Here is an 11,989-nt window from a genome sequence, read left to right on the forward strand (position 1 = left end):
ACAAATTCTTATTTTCAATGACGGCCTAGGAACAGTGGGTTAACTGCCTGTTCAGGGGCAGAACGACAGATTTGTACCTTGTCAGCTCGGGGATTTGAACTTGCAACCTTTCGGTTACTAGTCCAACGCTCTAACCACTAGGCTACCCTGCCGCCCCAGAGTGTATACATGTATACATATACATAACCTCTGTTTCTCCCCTATATACATACACTCTGTTTCACCCCTATATACATAACCTCTGTTTCACCCCTATATACATACACTCTGTTTCACCCCTATATACATAACCTCTGTTTCACCCCTATATATATAACCTCTGTTTCACCCCTATATACATAACCTGTTTCACCCCTATATACATAACATCTGTTTCACCCCTATATACATAACCTCTGTTTCACCCCTATATACATACACTCTGTTTCACCCCTATATACATAACCTCTGTTTCACCCCTCTATACATAACCTCTGTTTCACCCCTATATATATAACCTCTGTTTCACCCCTATATACATAACCTCTGTTTCACCCCTATATACATACACTCTGTTTCACCCCCATATACATAACCTCTGTTTCACCCCTATATACATAACCTCTGTTTCACCCCTATATACATACACTCTGTTTCACCCCTATATACATAACCTCTGTTTCACCCCCATATACATAACCTCTGTTTCACCCCTATATACATAACCTCTGTTTCACACCTATATACATAACCTCTGTTTCACCCCTATATATATAACCTTTGTTTCACCCCTATATACATAACCTCTGTTTCACCCCTATATACATAACCTCTGTTTCACCCCTATATACATAACCTCTGTTTCACCCCTATATACATAACCTCTGTTTCACCCCTATATACATACACTCTGTTTCACCCCTATATACCTACACTCTGTTTCACCCCTATATACATAACCTCTGTTTCACCCCCATATACATAACCTCTGTTTCACCCCTATATACATAACCTCTGTTTCACACCTATATACATAACCTCTGTTTCACCCCTATATATATAACCTTTGTTTCACCCCTATATACATAACCTCTGTTTCACCCCTATATACATAACCTCTGTTTCACCCCCATATACATAACCTCTGTTTCACCCCCATATACATAACCTCTGTTTCACCCCTATATACATAACCTCTGTTTCACACCTATATACATAACCTCTGTTTCACCCCTATATATATAACCTTTGTTTCACCCCTATATACATAACCTCTGTTTCACCCCTATATATATATAACCTCTGTTTCACCCCTATATACATAACCTCTGTTTCACCCCTATATACATACACTCTGTTTCACCCCTATATACATAACCTCTGTTTCACCCCTATATACATAACCTCTGTTTCACCCCTATATACATAACCTCTGTTTCACCCCTATATACATAACCTCTGTTTCACCCCTATATACATAACCTCTGTTTCACCCCTATATACATACACTCTGTTTCACCCCTATTTACATAACCTCTGTTTCACCCCTATAACCATAACCTCTGTTTCACCCCTATATACATAACCTCTGTTTCACCCCTCTATACATAACCTCTGTTTCACCCCTATATACATAACCTCTGTTTCACCCCTATATATATAACCTTTGTTTCACCCCTATATATATAACCTCTGTTTCACCCCTATATATATATAACCTCTGTTTCACCCCTATATACATAACCTCTGTTTCACCCCTATATACATACACTCTGTTTCACCCCTATATACATACACTCTGTTTCACCCCTATATACATAACCTCTGTTTCACCCCTATATACATAACCTCTGTTTCACCCCTATATACATAACCTCTGTTTCACCCCTATATACATAACCTCTGTTTCACCCCTATATACATACACTCTGTTTCACCCCTATATACATAACCTCTGTTTCACCCCTATATACATAACCTCTGTTTCACCCCTATATACATAACCTCTGTTTCACCCCTATATACATACACTCTGTTTCACCCCTATATACATACACTCTGTTTCACCCCTATATACATAACCTCTGTTTCACCCCTATATACATAACCTCTGTTTCACCCCTATATACATAACCTCTGTTTCACCCCTATATACATAACCTCTGTTTCACCCCCATATACATAACCTCTGTTTCACCCCTATATACATAACCTCTGTTTCACCCCCATATACATAACCTCTGTTTCACCCCTATATACATAACCTCTGTTTCACCCCTATATACATAACCTCTGTTTCACCACTTTTGCAACTTTTGAAATGTCTTTCGATCGGCCTCTTCAACTGTATTTTACATTTTGTTGAAGTTACAATCATTTAAGTTTGAGGATAATCCATTTTAGCTAAATTACTTCCAAGTCATACAAAGTTGCAATGGCTCCTGGTATGGACTTCAGAGAGCTATAGGCCTATGCAGTCAAATAGGCATGCTAAATCAGGCCACTTCAAAAGATTTCTTCTCATTTGCTGTGAAGAAATCATCCACCCTCCTTCCATTGAAGCCATCCCTGGCTGGGCTTATCCACACAGAGAGAGCAGCTAACACTCTCGGCAGTACTCTGTGCTGTCACTGACAACTGCCCTCAAAGCCAAAAGGACTTAGACCTGAATTTTTTTTAAATAAAATTGAATTACTTCTTCAGCTGAGTTCAGCTCACTACTTTACTTTCCTGGGTTGGTGTGTACGAGCGAGTTGAGCTCTGGCTCCTTCTGATCACCAGACTAAGGAGAAGAAAGGTGAAGCCTTCTGAGAAGTAAGGAGAGCTACCCCAGAGACTGAAAAGTCTCTCTCTGGTCTTAGAATGAAAGACTGAACACCCAGTAAGAGAGGATGGTGATGAAAGAGTTGAACAGATCGACAGCGACAGAGAGAGGAGGCCCAACCCATCCCAACATGTCCCCAACAGTGTTGTAGCTAGCTGAGATGTCATCATCAGCGGAAGGGACCATGTGGATCCTCCTCTTCCCTCTCTCTCTAACGCTTGCTCAGTCAGAAGCTCCAGATGTCTGGCCTAAGGACAGCCCCACTCAAACAGAGCAGAGAAAACACGGCTGGGCCAACTGTTAACCTGCGTGGGAGAGCAGGGCTGCAGGCTACTTGACTGAGCAGCCTCCCATGTGCCTACTCCAAGGAGAAAGTCCTCACAGAGCCTTCAGGCCCAGGCTAGATGAATGCCTGTCTGTCTTAATTGAGGAACCACTGAACTCCAACGAACGGATGTCATTTATAATCAATTTTAAATACAACTTGTTTTATGGTTGCAAGTTAAGTAAAAGAGGGAAAATAAAACCTCCAGGGACTGCTTTAAGATGATAATTCAAGGAGTCAGAATTGAGATAAACATTGAATAACAAACCTCAGAGATAACATATTATTGCTTGAAACATTTGGCTGTCAAAATGATGAAAAAACTTTTTTTTCAGTCATGTCCTAACTATCCTTAGCAATAATGTCACTTTCCTGAGAACACAAGCAGCCACGTACAGCTGAAAATCTATCCACAAACACAAGAGTGCCCTGTTGCACATTCATTGCAGCAATTGTTCTAGCAATGAGCATGCCCCGCCCACCTGAGGATCTGTCTTTTCCAGCCATCTACTTTCTGTGTTTGAGGGGTGCGAAATCCACTTGTCACCTAAATCGCATCGTCTCGACACTTACATCACAAGAAAGTATGTGATCACGCTCTCCACAGCCGATGTGAGTAAGACCTTTAAACAGGTCAACATTCACAAGGCCGCTGGGCCAGAGGGATTACCAGAACATGTACTCCGAGCATGCGCTGACCAACTGGCAAGTGTCTTCACTGACATTTTCAACCTCTCCCTGTCCGAGTCTGTAATACCAACATGTTTCAAGAAGACCACCATAGTCCCTGTGCCCAAGAACACTAAGGTAACCTGCCTAAATGACTACCGATCCGTAGCACTCACGTCTGTAGTCATGAAGTGCATTGAAAGGCTGGTCATGGCTTACATCAACACCATTATCCCAGAAACCCTAGACCCACTCCAATTTGCATACTAGCCCAACAGATCCACAGATGACGCAATCTCTATTGCACTCCACACTGCCCTTTTACACCTTGACAAAAGGAACACCTATATGAGAATGCTATTAATTGACTACAGCTCAGCGTTCAACACCATAGTGCCCTCAAAACTCATCACTAAGCTAAGGACCCTGGGACTAAACACCTCCCTCTGCAACTGGTGGTAGGGGTAGGTAACAACACATCTGCCACACTGATCCTCAACACGGGGGCCCCTCAGGGGTGCGTGCTCAGTCCCCTCCTGTACTCCCTGTTCACTCATGACTGCATGGCCAGGCATGACTCCAACACCATCATTAAGTTTGCTGATGACACAACAGTGGTAGGCCTGATGACCGACAATGATGAGACAGCCTATAGGGAGGAGGTCAGAGACCTGACTGTGTGGTACAAGGACAAAAACATTTCCCTCAACGTGATCAAGACACGGGAGATGATTGTGAACTACAGGAAAAGGAGGACCGAGCACGCCCCCCATTCTAATCGACGGGGCTGCAGTGGAGCAGGTTGAGAGCTTCAAGTTCCTTGGTGTCCACATCAACAACAAACTAGAATGGTCCAAATACACCAAGACATTTGTGAAGAGGGCACGACAAAACCTATTCCCCCTAGGAGACTGAAAAGATTTGGCATGGGTCCTCAGATCCTCAAAAGGTTTTACAGCTGCACCATCGAGAGCATCCTGACGGGTTGCATCACTGCCTGGTATGGCAACTGCTCGGTGTCCGACCGCAAGTTCACTACAGAGGGTAGTGTGTACGGCCCAGTACATCACCGGGGCCAAGCATCCTGCCATCCAGGACCTCTATACCAGGCAGTGATGTTATTCTTATCTCTTACTCTTTTTTTGTTGTATTTTCTTAAAACTGCATTGTTGGTTAAGTAAGAATTTCACTGTAAGGTCTACACCTGTTGTATTGTGACAAATAAAATTAGATTTAATTTGAAAGAGAAGAAAGGTACATTTATTTAGATTGGTGTACATTTTTTGTGGAATTTAAAAAAAGCAATAATTTAGTACAGTTGAACTGTAAAAAAATAAGATGCACTGAAATGAAAGCAAATTCCAAAAATGAACACTCGTATTATAGTGATATTATGTCTGATCTCACAAACAATGTAAAGTATGTATAGATAGGTGTAATCTGGAGCCAAGTGTAATTTTTCATCTGAGGAAATCCTGCTATTGACACATTTGTTGAATAATGCAACAGAATGTGATAACAGTAATTAATGAGGAAGTCTGGACAGCACAGGTGAGTGCAGGTAGGCCTCGACAGAGCAAGTTGTTGGTGGTTGCAAGCCTGTTCTACCCCGTTATGTTAATTTTATTCATACATGGAAAAACACCCTGTGTATTTATGTAAATTAGGCACATATAATGTTCTTTATTTTAACACAAAATATATATTTTTTATATCTGATATCATTAGAAAATGTATATATGAGTGCATTCTAAGAATAAAAGATAAAACATTTGACAATAAATTGAATACCTGAATTTCCACCGAAATCCCTGAACAGTATATCTTCATCCACTGTCCAACTGTTGCATTTATTTTCCTTTTTCCTTTTTTATTTAACAATTTTGATGACCATTACTAATTGTTCTGCCAATACGATGGTGCCACCTAACTTTTTAGTGCCCACAATTGTCACCTATAAGCAGAAAGTTGGCGTGGCAGCGTAGTTACCTCTTGAAGAGCAGGATGGCGATGACGATGATGATGATGAGTACAACAGCCAGGACAGGGCCCATGACCCACAGCATCTCTGGGTCCTCAGCATGGAGAGACATCCCGCTGTGGAGCTTCACCGTGATGGGGTCTGAGTACGGGCTGGCCGCAAACGTCTTCTGCTGCAGGAGGGAAGAGAGGAGCAACAGAGTGAGGAGGACACCTCACAGCAACCACTGTTTAGTATGAAGAGGCTCTATAGTTTTGATGAGTCTGAACACTAAATGACGTTCTCTCAGATATACATACTGTATTAATGCACAGCCTTTTGACCTTTATCAACCTTTAGACCTGTGTAGTCTCAAGCCTGTTCCAATACCATAGAAATTCTGACATCTCTAAACCTGTTATTCCTCTTATGTCTTAGCCCTAGTCTAACCCAGTGCCAGATGGAAAGTCAGTGGCTGACAGAGTCTAACATCAGCCAGGCATCTGACAACATGGTGTTCGGGCAACATTATGCTGACTTGGCCCTGTCCTATACAAAGGTCTATATAGCTCTGCCTTGGCCCTGTCCTATACAGAGTTCTATATAGCTCTGCCTTGACCCTGTCCTATACAGAGTTCTATATAGCTCTGCCTTGGCCCTGTCCTATACAGAGTTTCATACAGCTCTGCCTTGGCCCTGTCCTATACAGAGTTCTCTATAGCTCTGCCTTGGCCCTGTCCTATACAGAGTTCTCTACAGCTCTGCCTTGGCCCTGTCCTATACAGAGTTCTCTACAGCTCTGCCTTGGCCCTGTCCTATACAGAGTTCTCTATAGCTCTGCCTTGACCCTGTCCTATACAGAGTTCTCTATAGCTCTGCCTTGGCCCTGTCCTATACAGAGTTCTCTATAGCTCTGCCTTGGCCCTGTCCTATACAGAGGTCTATATAGCTCTGCCTTGGCCCTGTCCTATACAGAGTTCTCTATAGCTCTGCCTTGGCCCTGTCCTATACAGAGTTCTCTACAGCTCTGCCTTGGCCCTGTCCTATAAGAGTTCTATATAGCTCTGCCTTGGTCATGTCCTATACAGAGTTCTATATAGCTCTGCCTTGGCCCTGTCCTATACAGAGTTCTATACAGCTCTGCCTTGGCGGTAATCTAACACTGTGTCTGATGGAGCCTTACATCAGCCAGCCATCTGGTGAAGGAGAGAGAGGCGTATTTATAGCTAGCTCCATTCTTTTATAGTGTAAAACTTCCCCAGCCTGTCAGCCAGAACACAAAGTGACAACAAGCGCAGTGACTTTAATTGAATTAAGACTTGCAAATTGATCAATTTAACTTTATTATGTGATGCCAGAATCAAGCCAAGCCGTACCCCTTGTACCCGCTCTCTCTGCAAACAACTTCATCAAGGTGAAAAAGGATCTGTGGTAGAGAGAGAGAGAACGGAGAGAGAGAGAACAAGGAGAGAGAGAGAGAGAACGATGAGAGAGAGAGAGAGAACGATGAGAGAGAACAATGAGAGAGAGAGAGAGAGAGAGAGAGAGAGAGAGAGAGAGAAAACGGAGAGAGAGAGAATGGAGAGAGACAGAATGGAGAGAGAGAACGGAGAGAGAGAGCAAGAGAGAGAGAGAACAGAGAGAGAGAGAATGGAGAGAGAGAGATAACAGAGAGAGAGAGAAAACGGAGAGAGAGAGAACGGAGAGATAGAGAATGGAGAGAGAGAGAACGGAGAGAGAGAACAGAGAGAGAGAGAACGGAGAGAGAGAACAGAGAGAGAGAGCAAGAGAGAGAGAGAAGGAGAAGAGAGATGAGAGAGAGAGAGGAGAGAGAGACAGAGAGAGAGAGAATAGAGGAGAGAGAGAGAACTGAGAGAGAGAGCAAGAGAGAGAGAGATGGAGACGAGAGAGAGAGAACGGAGAGAGAGAGAGAACGAGAGAGAGAGAGAGAGAGAGAGAGAGGAGAGAGAGAGGCGGAGAGAGAGAGAGAGAGAGAGAGAGAGTGAGAGGAGAGAGAGGAGAGAGAGAGAGAGAGAGAGAGAGAGAGAGAGAGAGAGAGAGAGAGAGAGAGAGAGAAGGACATAGTTGCTGCCTTCCTTGAAAATGTGTGACGGAACACCTTTTTTAATGGGGTTTTAATTGCCTTTAAAAAGAACTTTAGCTGACAAAGACGTTCATTCCAGAGAGGTAAAAACACAGAGCACTGAAGCCACTACACAGCCTAACATGATTACTATGGTGGCAAAGAGGTGGCCTGGAGGGAGGTACAGCCTACTAAGTGCTGATGCAGATGAAGCTACACACTGAGTCTGAGTGTGTACAAGAGTAGGAATTATCACATTTAAGTAAGAACAAACACCTGCTACGAGCAGATAAACAAACTCCAAATCCTGCCCCATCCGCCACTGCCCACTCACACCTGCTCCTTGGTAGTTAATAAGTCCCCCTCGTTCATCTTCACCCCAGACCCTGGGTGAGTTATTTTCAGCCTGTGTTGCTCTCCCCTTCTCCTGCTCTTCCCTCCTCTCCCCTGCCATGTGAAGTAGTGAGGCTGTGAAATAGCTTAATGATGCCAGTGAGACAGGGAGAGTTGGCCCTGGGTTCTCCGCTGGCTTCCAGAGGGTGTGGTGGAAGGTGTCGTCTTTATCGGAATTGTCTTTAGAGGCCGCTGATGCATATCCTCCCCTGCACTAGTCACCCTCCCCGGTCACAGCAGGGACTACACACAAAGACGCAGTCTACTTCTATACTTGCTCCCTCTTTACCTCTCTCCACCTCCACCTCTCTCCACCTCCCCCTCTCTCTACCTCTCATTACCTCTCTCAACCTCTCTCATCCTCTACCTCGCTATTCCTCTACCTCTACCTCCCTCTACCTCTCCCTTTCTACCTCTCTCTATCTCTCCCTCTCTCTTCCTCTCTACTTCTCCATCTCTCTCCCTCTCTCTCCCTCTCTCTACCTCTCTCTACCTCTCCCCCTCCACCTCTCTCTACCTCTTGCCACCTCTACCTCTCCACCTCTCCCTCTCTTTACCTCTCCCCCTCCACCTCTCTCTACCTCTCTCCACCTCTCCCTCTCCACCTCTCCCTCTCTCCACCTCTCCCACTCTCTACCTCTCTCTACCCCTCTCTACCTCTCCATACCTCTCCCTCTCCGTACCATTCCCTCTCTCCTCCCCCCTCTCTCTACCTCTACCACTACATCTCACGACCTCTCTCTACCCCTCTCTCTACCTCTCTCTACCTCCCCCTCCCTCTACCTCTCTGTACCTCTCCCACTCTCTACCTCTCCGTCCCTCTACCTCTCTGTACCTCTCCCTCTCCATACCTCTCCCTCTCCCTCCCTCTCCCTCTCCGTACCTCTCCCTCTCCGTACCTCTCCCTCTCCGTACCTCTCCCTCTCCGTACCTCTCCCTCTCTGTACCTCTCCCTCTCCGTACCTCTCCCTCTCTGTACCTCTCTCCACATATCCCGCTCTCTCCCTCTCCATACCTCTACCTCTCCGTACCTCTACCTCTCCGTACCTCTCCCTCTCCGTACCCCTCCCTCTCCGTACCTCTCCCTCCCTCTACCTCTCCATACCTCTCCCTCTCCATACCTCTCCCTCTCTCTACCTCTCCGTACCTCTCCCTCTCCGTACCTCTCCCTCTCCGTACCTCTCCCTCCCTCTACCTCTCCATACCTCTCCCTCTCCATACCTCTCCCTCTCTCTACCTCTCCGTACCTCTCCCTCTCCATACCTCTCCCTCTCTCTACCTCTCCGTACCTCTCCCTCTCCGTACCTCTCCCTCTCCGTACCTCTCCCTCTCCGTACCTCTCCCTCTCCGTACCTCTCCCTCCCTCTACCTCTCCATACCTCTCCCTCTCCATACCTCTCCCTCTCCATACCTCTCCCTCTCTCTACCTCTCCCTCTCTCTACCTCTCCCTCTCTCTACCTCTCCGTACCTCTACCTCTCTGTACCTCTACCTCTCCGTACCTCTACCTCTCTGTACCTCTACCTCTCTGTACCTCTACCTCTCTGTACCTCTACCTCTCTGTACCTCTCCCTCTCTGTACCTCTCCCTCTCCGTACCTCTCCCTCTCCGTACCTCTCCCTCTCCGTACCTCTTCCTCTCCGTACCTCTCCCTCTCTGTACCTCTCCCTCTCTGTACCTCTCCCTCTCCGTACCTCTCCCTCTCCGTACCTCTCCCTCTCCGTACCTCTTCCTCTCTGTACCTCTTCCTCTCTGTACCTCTCCCTCTCCGTACCTCTCCCTCTCCATACCTCTCCCTCCCTCTACCTCTCCGTACCTCTCCCTCTCCGTACCTCTTCCTCTCTGTACCTCTTCCTCTCTGTACCTCTCCCTCTCTGTACCTCTCCCTCTCTGTACCTCTCCCCTCCGTACCTCTCCCTCTCCGTACCTCCCCCCCCCCCTCCCCTCCTCTCCGTACCTCTCCCTCTCCGTACCTCTCCCTCTCCGTACCTCTTCCTCTCCGTACCTCTCCCTCTCCGTACCTCTCCCTCTACGTACCTCTCCCTCTCTGTACCTCTCCCTCTCTCTACCTCTCCCTCTCCGTACCTCTCCCTCTCCGTACCTCTCCCTCTCCGTACCTCTCCCTCTCCCTCTCCGTACCTCTCCCTCTCTGTACCTCTCCCTCTCCGTACCTCTCCCTCTCTGTACCTCTCCCTCTCTCTACCTCTCCCTCTCTCTACCTCTCCCTCTCTCTACCTCTCCGTACCTGTACCTCTCTGTACCTCTACCTCTCCGTACCTCTACCTCTCTGTACCTCTACCTCTCTGTACCTCTACCTCTCTGTACCTCTACCTCTCTGTACCTCTCCCTCTCTGTACCTCTCCCTCTCCGTACCTCTCCCTCTCCGTACCTCTCCCTCTCCGTACCTCTTCCTCTCCGTACCTCTCCCTCTCTGTACCTCTCCCTCTCTGTACCTCTCCCTCTCCGTACCTCTCCCTCTCCGTACCTCTCCCTCTCCGTACCTCTCCCTCTCCGTACCTCTTCCTCTCTGTACCTCTTCCTCTCTGTACCTCTCCCTCTCCGTACCTCTCCCTCTCCATACCTCTCCCTCTCTCTACCTCTCCGTACCTCTCCCTCTCCGTACCTCTTCCTCTCTGTACCTCTTCCTCTCTGTACCTCTCCCTCTCTGTACCTCTCCCTCTCTGTACCTCTCCCTCTCCGTACCTCTCCCTCTCCGTACCTCTCCCTCTCCGTACCTCTCCCTCTCCGTACCTCTCCCTCTCCGTACCTCTTCCTCTCCGTACCTCTCCCTCTCCGTACCTCTCCCTCTACGTACCTCTCCCTCTCTGTACCTCTCCCTCTCTCTACCTCTCCCTCTCCGTACCTCTCCCTCTCCGTACCTCTCCCTCTCCGTACCTCTCCCTCTCCCTCTCCGTACCTCTCCCTCTCTGTACCTCTCCCTCTCCGTACCTCTCCCTCTCTGTACCTCTACCTCTCCGTACCTCTACCTATTGTGTGTGCATCCCCTTTGCTGTCTAAGAAGTATAACTAAAACGATTAGGCATCTGTGTTCGCAGGAGGATGCTCTCTCGTCAGCAGCATGGCATGTGGAGGGTTGGATCGACCTGTACCCATGTTTATTAACTGCCGGTGGACTTCCCATTGACTCTCACTGAGGCCATGCCTCCAGGTTTACATATGGTAGCATGAGGCAGGCCCAGTTGAGGATGAGGAAGGCAGACAGATACTCAAAATAAGAGTTATTTTAGATTCTTCCGAATATTTCACCGCAGAATAAATTGATGTCTGGAAGTGAAATACTGAAAATATGGATCTAGCATTGCTGCAGATGGTGCCAGTCATATCCTGCATAAATGAAGGACTTAAAAGGGCCAAAAGGCTTTGCATTTATGCCTATATTTTATCTACATACGTATGCATATCTAAAATGAGAGAATTATACATGTTTAAGGAAAGTAGGAAGGAGTGATGCATTTCTAAAGTATATGAGTAGGGCCTGAGACTAGTCTACACACTCATTTAAGGTTCAAGGTCAAAAGATCATGGTGCATCCCAGATTCTGATACCTGCTGAGAAAGACCTAGGGTCCTGATTGACTCAATGACCTTTTGACTCGATCGCAAGATCGAATCCCCAAGCTGACAAGGTAAAACTCTGTCGTTCTGCCCCTGAACAAGGCAGTTAACCCACTGTTCCTAGGCCGTCATTGAAAATAAGAATTTGTTCTTCCCTGACTTGCCTAGTTAAATAAAGGTTA

The 11,989-nt window shown here is 46.7% G+C and overlaps 1 protein-coding gene across 1 annotated transcript in view; it reads right to left on the reverse strand.

Annotated features, from left to right (window-relative positions):
- Positions 1 to 8,212, reverse strand: part of LOC129811144 (receptor-type tyrosine-protein phosphatase F-like) — a 55,453-nt gene extending 47,241 nt beyond the window's left edge. The window contains exons 1-2 of the mRNA XM_055862351.1: positions 8,177 to 8,212; positions 5,787 to 5,950 (exon numbers count right to left, since the gene is read on the reverse strand). Of these exons, the coding sequence (XP_055718326.1) occupies positions 5,787 to 5,950; positions 8,177 to 8,212 (200 nt within the window). The remainder of the gene's footprint in view (positions 1 to 5,786; positions 5,951 to 8,176) is intronic.
- Between the last annotated feature and the right edge of the window lie 3,777 nt (positions 8,213 to 11,989).

The sequence above is a fragment of the Salvelinus fontinalis genome, chromosome 14 (assembly GCF_029448725.1).
Source record: "Salvelinus fontinalis isolate EN_2023a chromosome 14, ASM2944872v1, whole genome shotgun sequence".
In the NCBI taxonomy this organism is placed as follows: Eukaryota; Metazoa; Chordata; class Actinopteri; order Salmoniformes; family Salmonidae; genus Salvelinus; species Salvelinus fontinalis.